The 19693-nt window shown below is 38.6% G+C and overlaps 2 protein-coding genes across 2 annotated transcripts; both read left to right on the top strand.

Moving 5' to 3' along the window:
* The first annotated feature begins 1529 nt into the window (after positions 1-1529).
* On the top strand, positions 1530-10449 carry LOC140924491 (2'-5'-oligoadenylate synthase 1A-like). The gene is made up of 6 exons (XM_073374516.1): positions 1530-1799; positions 4203-4444; positions 7016-7107; positions 7958-8154; positions 9231-9585; positions 9846-10449. Exons 1-6 carry the CDS (start codon positions 1580-1582, stop codon positions 9997-9999), a joined length of 1260 nt encoding a protein of 419 aa, XP_073230617.1. The 5' UTR covers positions 1530-1579; the 3' UTR covers positions 10000-10449.
* Positions 10450-17312: 6863 nt separating this feature from the next.
* LOC140925173 (2'-5'-oligoadenylate synthase-like protein 2) lies at positions 17313-19128 on the top strand. Its single transcript, XM_073375125.1, has 3 exons — positions 17313-17586; positions 18122-18485; positions 18819-19128. Exons 1-3 carry the CDS (start codon positions 17364-17366, stop codon positions 18970-18972), a joined length of 741 nt encoding a protein of 246 aa, XP_073231226.1. The 5' UTR covers positions 17313-17363; the 3' UTR covers positions 18973-19128.
* The last annotated feature ends 565 nt before the right edge of the window (positions 19129-19693 follow it).

Raw genomic sequence — 19693 nt, 5'->3', positions numbered from 1 at the left:
TAAACATTAATTTCCTTTGTATTTTCTTAATGAATTATTAATGAGTTTGAGAAATGTTTATCCTGGATCGTATCGATCGAGAACTCCACTCTCTCAAATGTTTAGACCTTAAATTTGGCTTATAAAGTTCAGAATTTTTCAGACTTTTTCGGCAAAATACCTGTTAGAGTCCTTCTTGATGTTCTCTCGTGTGTTCAGGTTTTCTAAAGCGTCTTTTTGTGCCCTGACATCTTCATTCACGGCATTTTAAAACTTCGTCGCCATCTTGACACTCAGACGTACGGAAGGGTTGCCATGGCAATTTTGTAATTTCACATGTGAAATTACAAATTAACGCTGAAATTTCGCGCCAAAATTAAAGAGTAATTTGTCATCTATGATATTATAGAGGAAATAAAGGAAGTGGAACTGAGGTCTTGTCGTGCGGAATTTATTTATGGCAGAAATTATAATCGAAACGCGGTCATACACCTCGCAGACTTTTGGTGAAGAAGTCAAGACGTCTTGTTACTCAAAGGAGAAAAGTAAAGGTATTTGTACGGAAGGTATCCGGAAAAATATCATTTCTTACTATTCCTTCGCATTCACAATTAATTCCACAACCACGACGCCGAATTGCACGTTCACATATATAGCGTCTTGTTGTTTTTGCTTTGTTTTTCACTTGAAGGAGAAACGGTTAACTGCACGTTTTGTTTCTTTTTTTTGTTGTTTTGTAGTTTTGGTTTGTTAGTTTCGGTTTCGTTTAATATTCCTTCAGTTTTTGACGCAAAAAATTCCAAAAATTATAACCCATAGAAGATTCTTCTTTGTTTATTCGCATGGCTGGCATTCGGCGAGCTCTTTTACCATATTGTTTGAAATAAAAATATTGATGTCAGATGCTGTTGAAATAAGGGGAATTTAAGCGGGGAACCCCCTGATCAATATATGTTCCGGCAGGTGGCCGTGGAACCCCGCTAACAATAAAGTCAAATTTAAAATGCAGCAACAAGTTAACTCATGTATTTGAAATAAATAGCATAAATTATTGCTTTTTAAGTACTCTCCAAACTGGGATTTTTTAAGCCCTGACGTTCTTGGAGAAGTAACAGACAAGATATGAGTTATGTTCGGAAGTGACTATCATATGACGCGAGGCCACATATAGCTGACATAGCTGGTTTTCAACCACGAAAAAAATTGGCCATACTGGTAGACAGAACAATTCTTTTCAGAATTTGCATGAAGAATGGCCAAAGTGACGTCATCTTAAAACCAGCAATTATAAACTCGAATTTAAAATACAACAGCCTAGAGTGGGTTATCTCAAATATTTAGTATCAAATATAACAAATTATTACTCTTAATAGTACACACAGAAATGAGCAATGTTTCAGCCATGATGTTAATAAGAAGTAACAAACAATTCTTTGAGTTATATTCGGTATGACCATTGCATGACGAAGTCGGGGATTTCCCTCGTCAAGCCACTTAGGCGCATGAACGTGTGAAATACAAATAACACAAACCAGCAAAGAAAACCGTCACTTTCACTTAACAAGCTAAAACGTACGTTCTCACGTAATTTAAGCTAATTATGGATTGGCGATCAAAACTTTATCAGTGTACAATCTGCTTAAAGTGTTTTAACACAGAAATTGGCCGTGTTGATCATCAAATGGATGTACATGGGGATTATTCATTTTATGGAGTATTCACTTGTTCATACGAATTGTGTACCCGGAAGCGGACTTTTCGACGCCAAGTTGACGTAGGCAATCATTTGAAAAACCCTGGCAAGTGGCACCAGAGAAAAGGTAATATTGATCAAAAATATAACTTTTACATAGAATGTCAGGACGTGAGCTAATACCCGAAGTCTTTAGGAGTACGATATGAAGAGAAAATGAAAGCCAAACCAGGAAGCTTAAGAAAAGGCGTTTAGAGCGACGAATTCTAACCGAAAGCGAGGTTTTGACGCTACAACATTTGTAAAGTAAACTGAAAGCGATAACTAAAAGGGAAAGGGGTGAATAAAACGGTTCAAGTTTTCTTTCAAACAGTTTCGCAATAGACCATTTTTAGCTTGTATGTTTTTTTTCCCAAGTCAGAGCACGTGAAGTTCCTAGCGGAGTCCATGATGTTCACATTTCTTGAACATATTGTGGGTAGCACGTTTGAAAGATATCACGTGGTTTGAAATGGCAAAACAAAACATACAAGCTGAATGTGCTAGATGGTCAAAACATGCGTGAACAGATTCCGAGTGATAGAGTACCCAACATTCCATTCATTCTTAGTGGGAGTCCAAACGAATGCTAGCGCATACGTAATAACAACCTTCTACGAAATTTAACAAATTATCGTCAACGCTATGTGGAGATTTCATCGAAGTTTGAAATTAGTTAGAGACTTTTTATCGATTTAAGTTTATATTCCTGAAAGAACTCTGAAACAGACTGCGAAAAATTGCAAGCCAAATTACAAGCATTTCATTTGGTGTCATTTTTTTGACTGCTGTCATTCAAGGAAGCCGAATTAACAAAAGAAACTGAATTGAAATGTCGACAAACTGAATAAACTGAGAAATTTCTCGTTTTGCCTTTTTTGCGATAAGTGAAATACAACAATCACATAAGAAAAATTGACCTAAGCAATGGACGAAAAAAATCCTAAAAATAGTCCATCTTATCCAAAAACAATTTGGGGCACTTACTTCAAGTTTTCTTAGGGCGAGTGTGGAAAAAAAGGTATCGTATTTTTCGTTTTTGCGTGCATTTCACTAATCAAGAAGGTGATTTTTATGGAGTTTTTCCGTTTCTACTTCCAGGTGTTAGCGAAAATTAGAATTGCCGGAAGCGATCACCGACTCATAATATTCTTAAAGTGCCGTTTGGGTAGTTCTTCGTGTAAACCCTACTTCAGTTTTGCAATATCTAAGTCCGTCTTTCTTCCCGTGTTTGTCCCTTTTACTGTAACCCGTCAGTAAAGTTCTGGAAGTTTACTGCCTCCTACTACACAAGTTTCACTTCCTTGGGTTTTTGCTGCAGTCATTGCTCTTGCCCTTCTTCCTATTTTTCTGCTTTAGGAGACTTTACGGCCACCCGGATAATACGGACACCATGGCACGTCCCCTTGATGTCCGTATTAACCGGGCTCCACTGCATTTTTGGAAATCGGCCATTGCACTCGCAGTTCGTGCAAAGAACAAAAGATAATGTGAACGTCAGATTTACATGAAGCTCTACCCAAACGGCAATTTGAGACTGTAATGGTATTTTCCAAAGTGTCCCATACAAGGCCTTACGTCACGCCGTTTTTACGGACCGGTTTATTTTTAGAGCACTTTTCTCCCGCGAAAATAGAAGCTTTTCTCCGTCGATGTGCGCATTGTACCTCAAGGGGCATTTCTAGGACCGATACTTTTCCTTTTGTTCGTCAACGATATGCTTCTCCACTTTCACAAGTAAACTATGGACATTTACGCAGACGATTCCACCTTGTCTTTAAGTTCAAATTGGAAAACCATTTCATAACTAAATCAATTTATCTAAGGACCTAACAGAGACAGAGTGATGGGCTACAGAGAAAAATGAAAATGTATTTAAATACGCAAAAATCGTAAGCTTTGTTGGTTACGGGGAAGCATAGGCGTATGGGCTAAGGCCCGGGTTCAGATGCCGAACTCTGGTGGAAACTTATAAAGAGTTCTTTATTTTTATTGATTTAAAAATCCCTGAAACAAGGTTTACTACCATTCAAAGCCCATTTGTTACTTTTGAATAAACATTTTCGCAGTCACGTGCACGTGAAACCTTTAAATTATGCACTCATCATCTTTTATCCGGTTATGAGTATGGTATCCCCCGCGACCTTAGAGGGTCAAAAATACCATTTTCAGGTTTGTTAGTTTAATTTGCTGACTAGTTTGTTGGACTTAAAAGATATTCCAATCGTTTTAAAAATCGACAGGTCATGGTGAAAACACAAGTACCTGGAATTTGCTCCCTTGAAGCTGTTTTCGTAACATTTTGCAATGGTTCGTTTTTCCGCACCAATTCGCAATTCGCAGGACCATAATTTTCTTACGATTAAAAAAAATACAACTAGATTTATCATTTAGCGCTAAAGGTGTAGTTAGGGTGTCCTATCACCGTTTTTTTGCTACGTATGGCTATCTATCTGTCCTACAGTGACTTAAATTGTTTCTCGAATTGCAGGTGCAGAAAATTCCACCTTCAACCTCGTTCCCATGTTCCTTTCCCTTCCTCCCATAAAGAAGGAAGAGAAGGGAATCATTGAACAAGCTTGCTCTAGCCTGCAAGTGAATAAATTCGTAAGTGACGAGCTCCAACCAGATGACGAATTTCATGGTCTGTTAAATAATGCCATTGATCCCTTGTACCGAAAACTTCAGAAAGGCTGGGAGCATACAATCTATGGAATTCATAACCTGATCAAGGTAACTGCTGAAACAGCCCCCTGCCCCTCCCCACCAGCGCTAGATTATCGTTGTAGATGTCTTTATTTTTCAACAATATCCCAAGACAGATAACTGGCTCCTGCCCTAGAAGATACTGGATGTATTTCAAAAGGGTGTGGTAAAATTTGCCATTTATACCCCCTATAAACAAGAACCTGTTTAGCCTAGAAATGGAAAAACAGGTTCTTATTTTTTTAAATATATATTAGTGAAATGCAGCTGCAAAGCTGTACAAGAATCCCGTTTGGAGAATTAGGAGCTTGGCATTGCTGTGCAAATAAAAGGTGCTAATTTATTGAAATGTGCAAGAGGTTAATATTGTTGTATCGCATTTTTAAATTGAAAAATAGGCTGATTACCATCTTGTTTAGTAGCTTGTTTTTTTGCTTGTTTGTTTTTTTTTTACAGAAATAAGAACCTATTTAAGAACCTAAATAGCCTAAGATTGAATAAAATACTACCATTTAAATAAGAACCTGTTTAGGCTTACTCCAGAAAATGTAGGTTCTTACTCGTGGGTTTTTACCGTAGCGTCTCCATACTTTGACCTTGGAGTCCCCTCTGCTAACCCAGAGGGGTTTCTAGATCTTGGGCCGCGGTCGTTGTGCCGGAGTTTAGCACGAAAGTAATAAAAAAAAAAATGCTATGATTAGATTCTACATGCCTTTCTTCAGGGGCACCCAACGAGGATATAGTTCAAAACCGCTTAAACAATGGCATTGGTAAACGTATTTCAGTATTTAAACAATAGATATAGGCATATTTGTATCCCCTAAAAACTTTTCTTCTGTTCGGATTTCCTAGCTGAAAGTCTAGTGATCCGAAAATTATAGGGACCAAAACTTATCTTTATGAAAATTTAAGCCAGAAAATAGGCTCCCGAAAATTCTTGGTGACCTTTTTAGGGTAAAAATCCGCTAAAAGTGGGCAACTATACCATTTTTCAGATTTTCGAAAATCCTAGTAGAGGCAGGCAAGCAAGAAATTTTACAACAAATGTTCCGAAAATTCTAGATCTTAAGGTGGCTCCCTAGAGTATTTACTAATAACCCAAGCTATCTAGCATACGTTACAGAACGAAATCTAGTCACTCTGTCCTTGCGATTTTGTTCACGAGATTCACTGCTAAGGTTACCCATATAAGAAGGGTCCTTTATCAAGTTTCATTTTCTGGATTAAGGCCGTTGCCATGGCAACATCGCATCCTTTGGCAGGCAGTAATTTTGTCATTTTTAATCATTTTTTCTTAATATTTCTTATTTCCCACGGTGAAATGTCTTTAAACTTTGCCACTTTATATTAACGATATTGCTTAACATTTTAAAGTAGAAAAAACATGGGGTCGTTAAGACGGTTTTGCTAATATTTTGAAATTTGTAGTTTTTCTTAATGGAGGAATTTAGCTCTTACAGATTTTAACAAAAATAGGTCAGTACAAAGGTACTGCAACTATCAAGAAATGAGGCGATTTTTAAAAAAATTTAGCGAAGGAAACGCGAGAAATTCACGGTTAATTAACTACGTTGACGTCACAAAAATCCGAAAAACACGCGTGGTTCGGGGTCGTATGAGCAAAATACGCGCGCGAGCCATCACGCCCGCATGCGCATAATGCACAAAGCTACTGAAAACATGTGGTTTCTTTGAAGAGTACGAAAGCCATTGTTTTGAAGCCGTTTATTAGTATCATTACGGTGATATCTCGCCAGTTGAAAAAGGAGACATAGCGGATTCAATTTTATACCTAACACAGGATGTTTTCTTCGAAGTACTTGACTATTGCAGCTAAAATTCGAAGCGTGGTGGTCACTGAGGATGGCGATCGTCGGCGATGAAGACGGTGGTTGTGCAAGGATTGCAATAAGCCCTTCATTTCCTAATCTGCTGTACACTGTTTGCAGATCTTCAAATGTTAGCCCACGTCCGGATACTTTTTCAACCTTGTTCTTCTTTAGGGATAATTTCGACGGCGAAGTTTTTCTTTAAAAGTCTGCCGTAAAAGATGGCGCCGATCTATAAATCGTACAGCATGTCCTCAGCTACATGTACAAGACCGTAGGTCTCGACGGACAACTATTGCTTTCGTCAAGGGTCAGTCTGTGAGTAAAAATTATTTCTCGTTGTGCAAAAACATTGTCCATTTACTTTGTCTATTTAACGTTTGTCTACTTTTGAAGCGAAAGAATTGATGTATTTGAGAAATTTCTGCTTCATTTTTGCATACTATTTACTCTTTTGGAGATCGATAGTGACTTGTAACCGGTGCAACATTGTCTCCTATCATAAATGTTTGACCTACACTAATCAAACTTTTTGCATAATGAGCTTTAATAGAAAGTTAATAAAGTTTTTTGGGGGAAATATTTCGAAACTGAGAGGCCATGTTTGTTTTAATTTTTGCGTGGACGTCGCGCGGATTTTAAAGCTCGCGCCATACTAGTGCTCAAGCTGCGCACGGCCAATTTACTCTAGGGAGCCACCTTAAATCGTCTTCCGAACAGATATTTTCCGAAAATTGACTTTGAGTGCCCCTGTGCCTTGTCTTTTTAGGGTGGATCTATTGCAAAAGGAACTGCATTAAAAAACAACGCCGACCTGGATTGCGTGATGGTTATGAACGGTATTGAAAACGCTTCCCAGTTAGGCATTTGCCGATTGTGCTAGTAAAAGTGGCATATTATGCTAGTGGCAGTGCTCGTTTTTTGCCCAAATTATGCTCAAATTATGCTCGCTTTTCAAAATTATGCTACTTTTTTAAAAAATTATTCTGTGCACAAACTTCACAACTCACAAGACAAGTTTGAAAATGTATTTTATTAACCCTGGCATCTTTCCCTTTGGCATGTTTTCTTGAACTACAATGTGATGCTAAAATGCTCTTTTTGGATGATACCATTTCTCTGCAGGCATTGCAAAAGATCGTTGTGCCTCTGACACTCAGGTGCTGATCAGGGAACTGATTAATACGATCTTGCAAAGGGACATTTTTCACATTAGTGACATTACTCGTCCCCCTCCTCTTGTATTTTCCAGTGGTGGATTCGAGGCGTCTATCCCGGGCAAGTTGTGCAGGCTTTGGTCTATCCTCTCTGTTCTCGCAACCTTGTAAACTATCTGGATGTAAGTTCACTGCACTTGACTGGTTTGGCGTGGCGGCCGCCATTTTGAAACGAGCACTGGGAGAAAGACTAAGGAGTCTGGGACCGAGACACAGACTTCCGGTTCCGTTTCATCGAACTCCCGCGGTATCTCAACACAAGTAAAAAAAAGTCGAAAAATAGGAGTGGAAGCAACTGTTAATAGTAATCTATCGTTTTTAGTAGCTGAGATCTTCGTTTTCTTGAATTATTCTAAAATTGTGCTATTAAGACAAGAAAATATACGGATTATGCTAGCAGTGCTACTTTTGGAAAAAGGGCAAAAATTATGCTCAATTCCTCAGATTATGCCAAAAATTATGCTAGCACAATCGGCAAGAGCCTATTCCCAGTTGAGTAGCAAACTACCTGACATCTTGTGTATGCTAGAGTCACGCTTGGGGAGCAGTATCGGGGACTCCTGGAGATTGACTTCCATAAAGAAGACTCGGTTCTCCTTGCAGTTTAACTTGTCACGTTATTTCAACCCTGGGGAGCCAGTTAAGGTTGATCTTTTGCCCACATTTGAAGCAAGCGTAGCGGGCGTCGATGGTATGTACGTAAACGCAAGAGTTGAAACGCTGAGTTGCTCATGGAGTAGTTAGTGCACGGCTGTTTGAATGGGAGGCCCCCTTGAAGAAATTCCCAGTTAACTCAACGTTTATAACCCAACCTAACTTAACTCATCGCACAACTGCTTTTTTCCTTATGTACAAATATAGTTGTTCACCCGGTTTTGACTGAAGTCAGCAAAATGTATAAAACAGTGAATGTCGATCAGCTTGAGATTTGTTTTGTTTTTCCTTTTTTGGTCAATTAACATGTGTTTCCAGTAGGGCAATCTTTTTTTCTCACTACCTCTTGCAATCTTGTTTTAATATATTATTTGTTTCCTTATTTCATCTTCATCACTACTACTTCTCTTATACCATTCTAAATTCTTTTTCTTTCCATAAAATCAAGTAATTATACAAATTTTTGCCGTCACTTGTATATCTCACGCCGCTCTGTATTCACTTCTTTTTGTATCTCAGTGTTTTTTTTTTTAAACAAAAGACTGGTCTTAACTTTTGTGCATCTTGAATTTCATTTTATTTTGTTTACCATCAATATCTTCCACTAGTTTGCTAACGTGCTCAAAGTTCTTTGGACAAAGACCACATCGCCGCTTCAAGTGAAATTCATAAGATGGGGCGTGTCTCATCATCAGGTTCTCTCGGTCCTACTAGATGCATGGCGACAGTTTGAAATTCCCCCACCCTAGGGGTTTGCACAACAATCCAATAGTATACCTACCCAGCCCAGCTACCCAGGGACAGCTCTCAAAATAAAATTCCCATGAGAAGGCATTAGTGCCCTCCATTCTCACCAGGGGCTTACCATTTCATGTGTAGGTGCAAAAAAAATCTTTGCGCGCAGATTAAGCTACTAAACAGTGATTTTTGGGTTGTTGGTCAACTGCCCATCAGTGAAGCTAAAGACATGCGCAATCTTGAAAAACGATTTATGAACTTTTACTGCATCTTTTATGATGTTAAATCTGAGGAGAGATTTAATCTTATCAGCGTTTAGTTAAAATACTTTTATGATGTTACATCTAAGCCGAGATTCAATATTCTTTGTCTTAGAGCGAGAAAGGTTTTACAGAAAAATGCTTGGGGACGAAAAGAACTGGCCATACTACTCCGCAGCCCTTGTGATGATTCAAAAACACTTCGTCAAGGAACGGCCTGCACTCGTAAAAGACCTGATTCGCTTGGTAAAGTATTGGCGTAAGACGTACATTCCACAGAGTGGTAGTAAGCATGTCCCACCCTCCTATCTTCTGGAGCTTCTCACAATACATGCCTGGGGAAATGCAAATCATCCAGAGAGATTTGACTTGAAGATTGGTTTTAAAGCTGTTATGGAGGCTCTAAAGAATCACCAAAGTCCTCGTGTTTCCTGGGGAGATTACTACAGAAAGAATTTAATTCCAAGCAGGTACATTCATGGAGTGTTCTAAATTAGTTTAACCAGGATAAACGAACCGCCTTTTAGATTCTTGAGGACATAGGCCGTCTCGGATGTTTATAAACCGGTATGCTCTTTCTACCTTATTTCAACCAGTTGCCAAATCCGCTAGGAATGTCTATTGAGGCAAGAAATTCGTAACACGTTAATTTTAGAAATATAGCAATTGGACAAATTTTCTTTTACTGGAGAATTTTATTTATGGCACATTTTCCTTTTTGGCATTTCAGTGTTAAGTGTGGGCCATATGTAATTGATCCTGCCAACCCAACCAACAACCTGTACGCCCGTGTTGACTGCTGGGATGAGGTGAAAAAGGTTGCAGAAGAAACCATGCGGAAACCCCTTCTCAGAGATGTGTGGTTTACAGCTAACTGGAGCTGAAGAACCACAATTTTATTAGATTTATTTGTAATATGTAGAGTCCCTAAAGGGATTAGGGTATAATTTTGGGTGTGTAGTGTTTAGCAGCCAAGCGTGTCATCGATAGCGTCATCAACTATGTAACCGCGTGATATCTATTTCTTAAACTATTGTAAGTAGTCACCCTGTATTAGTTTTGCAGTTCATTAAAACTTCTAGTAAGATAACAAGTCTCCATGTTCTTTAAGAACCCAAGAACTCAACAGAGTCAACATCTGAAATTTCCTCTATTTTGTGTATTGTCAAAACAACGGAAGAAAATGGTGTTTGGTGACATTTTGAGCCGATGAGAAGGCTACCCAGATCGTTTATCAAATTTCTGATTTCTACTGCCGGCCATCTTGAACTGAAATTTGCTTCAGAGTGATGAGAGGGTCACTCAAACCATTTACCAAAATTTCAATTTAGGCTTCTTTTCATCTTCGAAATCGAAAAAGTATGTTATAGCTCAATAATTCCCTCGCCCCAAATTCAAAAATAGCCATGATCACAACACTCAGTTTCTTACAGTGATTTATTCAGGACATGTGTCAATCAACAGTTGCAATATTATAAAAACAATCATCGCAATTCAGTACTGCGTAACTCGTTACATTTTAATCCTATATTTCTTCTGAGGAGGTCCATGTTTACTTCGGGTGTACAGAGCCAACGACTAAAAAGAGTTTTAAAAAAAAGCGCGTACATCTTGTTTGTATCATACAGTTGACTAACTTCGTTTTCTTAAATACAAGGCGAGTGTGCAACCTTGTTCCCAGGGTCCACTCCTACTCTTTCTCCGGGAGGATGAGCAGGAGAGGAATCTGGGAACGAGGTTGGACAAGTGTATAGGGAATGTAAGTGAAATCATCACGCTTGGAGTCTGGATCACGCCCAACGCTTCTTCATTTCACCTGAGAAAAATTAAAAAGATAATATAGTAAGTATGTATTGACAAATAAAATAATACACAAAAACTAAGAACTCACCCGGCAAACCCCTTGTGTTCGCGAAGTAGGGGCACCCAACGACCGAATGTTTCCAAATAAGCCAGAGCTGTCTCAGATGGTTTTCTCTATGCTTTAGAAGCCTGCTTGGTTAATTTGGAGTTGCACTAAAAACTATGTATCTGTTCGGATGTCTTAGGGGAACTTTGGTCGTCACGAAAGTTTAAGGTGGCTTTTTCGTCTCATCAGAAAGTGTTAGCTACACTTGTGGGTCAGGTCCAAAGTTCGAGGGCATGGAGTAGCCTTGCTTTGATTAGAAAATTATACGGGGCGTTTTGTCTTTATACCGAAAGTTCTAGGAGACCTTTTTTTTAACAATAATCGCAATATCTTGGTATGAAAATGTGAATAACAAAACCTCCGAAAATCGTAGTTAAGCTTTTGCAAAACCTCCGAATATTTTAGACAAATGGAATGGTTATCTACAAATTTTTAGCTTTTCTCAAGCTTTAGAAATTTCTAGGCAATATTTGCTCCTTCGAACAGTTACTTTACAGAAAAATGTCGCTGGGTTGTTTTGTCACAATATTTTTGACTAACTAGTTGGGTTTTACTGAAACAATTAATCTTCTGGCCCTCATGGCCTCTGAGTCAATAGCCCATCCGGCCTCGAGGAATAATTGTTCAATATACCGTCAAGTTCCGAAAATAACGACCCCTCGAAAGTAGCGAACCTCCCGAAGTAGCATTAAAATGTCACAGGTGTTCATAACAGTACCGAAAGTAGCATTTTCCCCGAAAATGACAACCCTCCGAAAGTAGAGACCTCAAAACTAATTTCCCTTTTTGAAATAAACAACAGATGAGATAGATTCCTTATCATGAACAAATGCCCTGACTGATCCGAGGTTTATTAATAATGATTATTTGACATTCCTATTTATAACTCTTAAAGTACAGGATAACATTACCTTTTTAAAAAAGTATTCCTTTCACATTTTTTGGAGTACACGTTTTAGCCATCCGAAAGTAACGCCCCCTGAAACTAGCGAGCCTCCGAAAGTAGCAATAGCGGAAGGATGCCAAGTTCGAAAGTAACGAGGGCCGTTACAGTTTCGAAACTTTACGGTAACTGACCATAACTCATAGTAAATTTGTAATTTCAGATGTCCATGAGTTGTTTACCATAGTGACTATCGTATGATGAGGCAAATATTGCTGGTTTTCAGCTACTAGAAAACGCGGCCATACTGCTGGAAAAAACAATAATTTTTTTTGCAAAATTTGCATGAAGAGAGTGTTAAGTTTCCAACCGAGGTGAAAGCTTTTGTTCTTGTCCCGTCAGCTTCCAGCAAAAATAAACTCCAATTTAAAATACAACAGTGGGTTATTTAGTCGTTTTTAGTACAATTATTAACCTCTATTAGTACTCGCTAAAAAATGGCATTTTTTCAGCCGGCCATGATGTTTATATAACTTCGTGAGCTATACTCGGCATAACCATTGTTAACGACGTGGGGATTTTCCCTCTTTCAGGCCACTTTAAGCGCACGCACGTGTGAAATACAAATAAAACGAACCAGGAAAGTTTAGCTTCGCAGACGCTCTGTGGCTTTTACTCGACAAGCGTCGTTCTCAAGTTGTCATTGAGCGGTGAGCTAGATATGGATTCACTATTAAAATCTTTTCAGTGTACATTTTGTTCGAAGCAGTTTACCACCGATAACGGAAATGATGATCATCAAAGAGCCGTACATAGTGTTAAGTATTCGCAGTCGAAACCTTTTACGTGTACGGTTTGCCCGAAGCGGTTTACCACAGATAAAGACCTAAAGCATCATATGAAAAACGTAAGCAAGAGGCATAAGAAAATGACAGGTAATAACCATCCATCATAAAACTTTTACATGTACTGTCAATAAGAATCTAATGCAACTGTTTATACCCATGTTTCAGGTGATATATCTTGTTCATATCCATTTTGTCAACGTAAATTTCAATCTCAAGACGAGTTTGCCTCTAACACCCTGAAGCATCATTTGCAAAACCCAGGCAATTGGCATGGGAAAAAAGGTATTATTAGCAATAATAAAACTTTTACATAAACGTTTATTTCGATTCCTAATGGTACGGCATGATGGGTCAATGAGTCTTTTAAACAAAAGAAGAATCTCTAAATGCTAACCATTATCGAGTCAGTGTTTAACCCTGCCTAATAACTATAGACACTCTGTATGGGTATTTATGACGAAATCGCCGAAGTGATGGAAAACGCGCGACGAAAACGACCCCCGCAGGTAGCCAAAGAGAGGCTCACTATTCAATGCTGATCTAGCCTGAATGACAGGCGCTTTATGAACCACGCGAGGCCAACGCGGCATTTTGCGCGAAGCGCGGGAGGAGGGGAGGAAAAAATGAAGCACTTATTAATTAATTTTTCTCCTCCCTTCGTCTCGCGCTTCGCTCAACGTTCGCCTCGCATGGCTAATAAAGCGCATGTTATGCAGGCTAATGCTAATCTGACTCATGACTTGACTCATAATTTATAGACTCATTTGACTCATAAAACATTAAAACGGCACGAAGGGAAACCGAAAACTACTTTTGAGCGAAGGACGCCGACCGGAAGTGGACCTTTTTTGTCATGTTTTTGTGGACCTTACGGTGCACAACGTTCAATAGTATCATCATTTTGATCTTATTGACCAATAAAAACGTTGCATTCATTATTACGTCACTATTTGTGAACGGTAAACAAACGATTGTGCACCAGGAGCCTCCAACATAAACTGCAGCACCGCTGTGCTCTTATTTTTGAAGCTTGCCGGCTCTCATGACCAGTCTCCCTTACTATTAGCGATACAAATGTTGTCGCGTCGATGTACAGTCGCTTATGGGAGGTGGTCGTTTACGAGAGTCGGACCACGTGGGCGAAATTTTCAAGTCAACCTAGAATTCTAAAAAATTAATGAACGTTTACTTTTTCCCTGCCAATGACTGGTAGTTTTATCGACAAAATCATTGGCTATTCTATGTGACAACTCATTTATGGAAGTGCACTTAGTTCAGATAACGCGTGTTATAAATTTGTGGTTAAAAAGTTTTACTTGTGTACAGAAATGTCCTTAAAAAGTCTGACGAACAAAAAATTAACTTCTTAAAAATTAACTTCTTAAAATGAAACCTGGAAATCTGACCATTTTCACATTAGTATATCGAACGAACAAACACAGTAATAGATGTGTAGACAATAATTATGACAGCAAAATAATAAATTTCTTGTCCATTTTTGCAATGTACTTCACTGTTTAGTGAGACCATATGTCAAGTCGTTGCTTACCAGAAGTTGAAAACAGTAGAAAATTCTAAAACTGTCAACCGAAAAAGTGGTCGCGGTCGCTCACGGGAGGTGGCGTTTACGAGAGGTTCCAGTATAAGGCTTTGACTTAGGACATTTTTGGTGTTTTGGGAAGGTGGTCGCTTATGGGAGGTGGTCGCGCGTGGAGGTTCGACTGTACTTCGTGGATGATGAAAATCAGTCTCAAGATAACTAAGATTATCGGGTCTTTCAGAAACGTGTTACGAAAAATGCTGAACTTCGCTTTCTTACAAATGGTCAAATTATTGGTGTTGTACAAGAATACACTTACAGCGTATTTAGGAACTCGAACCTCCTCATCAGGAAATTTCTCAGTGTCAAGTGAACATCTCAAAGAAAAAGTTCTTCATGCCCTTTTGAGCTTGAGACGACATAGGAATCTCAGCAAACTAAAAACATCTCTTGCTTGTACAATATTTGACACGATGATCACCTCTATTCTGACATATAATAGTGAAATTTGGGTTTGTATGCCAAACCAGATTTTAAGACCTGGCAGAGCTCGCAAATCGAAAAGACAAAACTCCAGTTTTGCAAACCTTACTTAGAGGTAAGCAACAAGGCTTCTAATGTTGCTTGTAGAGTTGAACTTGGTCGCTTTCCTTTAAATATCACTATCAATTAAAAAATCCTCAACTACATTTTATATATTAAGTCTAAACATAAAGAATCTTTCGTTAAGCAATTTTTTTTAATGTCATTTGACATTAAAACTAGAATTTTTTAGATCTTTTAAAAGCGATCATACCACTTCTAATTACCTTGACTAAACGAGAGGAACAGCTGAGAGAAAGAAATGAGTAAACTAAACTACGAATAAGTAACCACACTTGAAGTTATGATAGAACTTGGTAGATACAATCAAACTACCAGGCATAATAGGAATTGCCCTTTTTGTGGATCCAGTCAAATAGAAGACGAAATTCACTTTTTTAAACTGTTCTAAATACTCTTTGATCAGGAATTTTAACAATGAAATTAAGATTCTGACTCCAAATATTACCCAGTTACCTGTGAACGTTTTGATCAATGAACTGATGAACACATCTAATTATTATGTCAATTTACAATTCTTGAAATTTATTTCAGATTGCTTTGACTTTCGCGACGAATTATTAACAAAGTAGTTTGGCCAATGATGAAATTTAGTTCTTATTCTTAAAACATAATTATAAATAGCTTTTGCAATACTATATGTACTTGTATGGTCGTGAAACGGAGAAGGCCTCATTTCCCGGTTAATGTCAGCCGTTCAAAACGCCTTACGTTAGTTTTAGTACGAGTATAGCCCGCGAGCAAGCTCTTCTCTCTCTCTTTTGGCCTCGCCGCCAGAGCGCCTCGGAGAGCTTGTTGGCAGGCTAATACAAAGGAGAAAAGTCGCATATTTTGTGTATTTTTTCTTTCTGTTTGCGTTCTTAGAGATCTTTGATCGAGCTTGTTCCAGCGAGGAAGTGAATATATTAATACATGATGAGCTGCAGCCAGATGAAGGATTTCACGGTCTTTATGAGAAAGCTATTGATTCCTTGAAGAAAAAATTAGAAAAAGTCTTGTTGGATACATTCTATGGGATTCATAGCTTCATCGAGGTTAGTAGTGAAACAGCTCTCCAATCCCCAAATTGAGAAAGACGCCCGGATTATAGTATCGTTGTAGATGCCGTTAAGTTTCAATACTATGCCTAGATTTGGTTTCCTAGCCCAGAAGATACTGCAAAAAAGAAATGAACCTAGTATATGGCCTCGCTCTCCATGAGTTCTCCGTAGCTCAAGTGGATAGAGCGCCCGCCCGGTGTTTGGGAGATCATAGTTTCGAATCCTGTCGGGAACTCAGATATTTTCTTTGTCCTTAACTCGTGACATGTTGATCATGTCATTTTCACAAGATACTGGATGTCTTTAAAAAGGGCGTGGCACGCGAAAACCAGCCAGCAGAATTATTCTTAAAAATACTTAAGGTGATAGTTTTTTAATAGAGAGAAAGGTACTAAGAATTAGACCTTTTTACCGATACGGCGGTCATATTAAATTAATTCGATTTAAGAAGTATTATAGGATGTCCAGGGGGCATGAGCACATTTCGTTTGTATTTTCGAGCGCTTTTCGGGATATTTTTTCTTAAAGTTTTCTTAGAATAAGATTGTAATGGGAAAAAAAAGATCCTTGTGCTGTGTTTTGATGTAATAATGATCGCCTTTTTCCCGAGAAATATACAGTGAAAGACCTTATTTCTAATACTAAACTAGAAAAAGGAGATCATTTTTACATCCAAACACGACACAAGGATCTTTTTTCCCATAACAATCTTATTCTAAGAAAACTTTAAGAAAAAATGTCCCGAAAAGCGCTCGAAAATACAAACGAAATGTGCTCATGCCCCCTGGGCATCCTACAATACTCCTTAAATCGAATTAATTCAATATGGCCGCCGTATCGGTGAAAAAGTCCATTGAAACGCGGGTAAATGAATGCTATCCTCAATGCCAATCGCTGATTTTGCCTGTACGAAATTCGTTTAGCGATTCCGATACTTTTGCCCTGAGTGCTGATCGAGAGAGGTTTCTGTAACTAGGGTCACGCCTCTTGGTAAATATAAACTATATATATTTAACAATTATGCCACGAGTGCGCGTTGGATATGAGTTGGCTGTAATCATCTCATATCCAACAAGCGCGAGTGGAATAATTGTTTTATTAAAAACGCCCACAAAATATCGAGAATTCTTCCCAACTTTATTTCTAAAAATCAACGGATTTTCAGCTTGTTTTTAATTTTGAGCAGCTGCTTAAAGTCACCATATTTGGAGAGCATGGTATAATGGCTCATATACCATGATGGCTAGGCCGATCAGAGCTCTAAAACTGCACTATCCAATGATTCAGTTTTTAATAAATATATATATCTAGCAAGAAAGTGATAAAAATGCTATGATTAGACTCTACATGTTTGCCTTATATTTGTAGGCTGAATCTATTGCAAAAGGCACTGCATTAAAAAACCACTCCGACCTTAAGTGCGTGATGATCACGAAGAACATTAAAGACGCTTCCCAGTTAAAAGCAAAACTACCCAACGTCCTACGTGACCTAAAGAAACGTTTGGGGAGCAGTATAGGGGTCAAATGGAAACTAACTTTAAAAGAAAAAACGCCGTTTTCGTTGGTGTTTAACATGTCACGTCATTCCAACCCTAAAGACACTATTACGGTTGCTGTCTTGCCAACATTTGAGGCAAACGTAGAAGGTAACAATGATATGTACTTATTTAAGCGCAAGGGTTGCAACATTGCGTTCATGGGAAGTGGTGACAGGCACAGTTTAGTTAGTGCACGGCTTTCTGAATGGGAGGCCCAAGCTCGAATTCCATTAGTAGCCTAAGACACACAACTGATTAACTTTACTGTAACATCTTGAACTTCTTAAAATTTTGTTTCCCCTAAATCAGTCTTCAATGAGCTTAGTAATGTACTCAAAGCCCTTTTAGATAAAGACCTGACCTCATGGTCGCTCCAAGTAAAATTTCTATGGGTATAGATGGCACCCCCCCAATAATAGCCACTATAATGGCGATAACGGCTAGAAACTCGGTCTGTTTAGTTTCTACCGGTGTCGTGTTTATGACTTGCAAATTTCAATGCGTCAGTTCACTTGGTATTCCCCAACGCTGGGAAGTGCAACAGAGATACAAAATCTTGAGAAAAACGATTCATCAGCTTTTTGTAAAAATACTTTTATGACGTTAAGTCTGAGAAGAAATTAAATATTCTTTGTCTTAAAAGGAGAAACGTTTTACAAAGAAATGCTTAGCGATACTAAAGAGAACTGGCCATACTACTCGGCTGCTCTTGTGAAGATACAAAGGGACTTCGTCAAAAAACGGCCCGCAAGCGTAAAATACCTGATTCGAATGGTGAAGTACTGGTGCAAGAAGTACATTCCACTGAGTGGTAGTAAGCGTCTCCCACCCTCCTATCTGCTGGAGCTTCTCACAATACATGCCTGGGAAAATGCAAATCCACTGAATCCTCCAGAGAGCTTTGACATGAAGATTGGTTTTAAAGCTGTTATGGAGGTTCTAAAGAATCACCAAAGTCTTCGTGTTTCTTGGGAAGATTACTACAGAAGGGATTTGATTCCAATCAGGTAGATTCATGGAGAGTTTTAAATTGCTTTTACTACTGTAGGAATAAGTGAGCCGCTTTTTACATTCTCGACGACATAGGCGTCTCGGATGTCGATAAACCGGCATAAAATTTCGACAAACGTCCCTTTACCCTCCCCTCCCTCTGACGCATTGAGTCCTTCATTCCCATAATCCTTTTTCTTTATTTCAATCAGCTGAAAAGTTCGCAAGTTATGACTCTCATGGCAAGACATTCGTAACACGTGGCTGATTTTAAAATTTATAGCAATTGCACAAATTTTCTTTCACTATGGAATTTTATTTATGGCATATTTTCTGTTTTGGCATTTCAGTCTTTTGAATGAGGCATATATCATTGATCCCGCCAACCCAACCAACAACCTGTACGCCCGTGTTGACTGTTGGGATGAGGTGAAAAAGGTTGCAGAAGAAACCATGCGGAAACCCCTTCTCAGAGATGTATGGGTTACTTTTAACTGGGGGTGAAGAACCACGAGTTCTGAAAACAAATTCTCATGGTGCAAAAGAAATTTTGAATTTTTGCAAATTTTATTTCCTAAATCAGATTTGAAAACTGAGGCAATTCTATGTAAGGAAGTTGCCAAGGCACATAATAGACAGTAGCCTAGTTTCTACGCGCATTGTTACCAAGAAAGGTTTTGCTAATTTAAAAGTGAGTTCTTTGGAGAAAACAATCCTTCAATATTTCCGCAGCTCATGATAAATTACATCGAGATTCTAAGTTTATAAAAGATTGCGAAAGTAGCTAACATTAACACTTACTTCCCACTTAGTGCAAAATGATGGCTTAGGGGAGGGGTAGGTGGGCAGTTTCCACACATATCCGTTTTTGTTTGAAACCGGATTTTTTTTCTCCGGTTTGGCCTATTGTCTACACGTACCCAATGAAAACAGTCAACGAAAAAGCACCTTTTCAAAAACGCTGGCTTTTTGTGTATACAGCTATTTCGAGAAATGTTGTCGGAAAAAATGTGCACGCAACAATCCCGAAAGGTAATATGGGATATGGTCAATAGACTGTTCCTGACACCTTAGCTGTCGAACCCACTTTTGTTGCTTTCCTTTAGCACTCACAAACATATGTCCATATGTCCGTGCCATTCTTTCAAACTTCTTCGAAGAACAGTAGAATCAAAACCACCCACAATCCCTTTCGGGATTGTCGCGTGCACTACCTGTTTCGAAA

Source organism: Porites lutea, chromosome 14 (genome assembly GCF_958299795.1).
Source record: "Porites lutea chromosome 14, jaPorLute2.1, whole genome shotgun sequence".
NCBI lineage: Eukaryota > Metazoa > Cnidaria > Anthozoa > Scleractinia > Poritidae > Porites > Porites lutea.
Note: the sequence above shows the minus strand (reverse complement) of the source record. Positions and strands in the feature narration are given on the sequence as shown.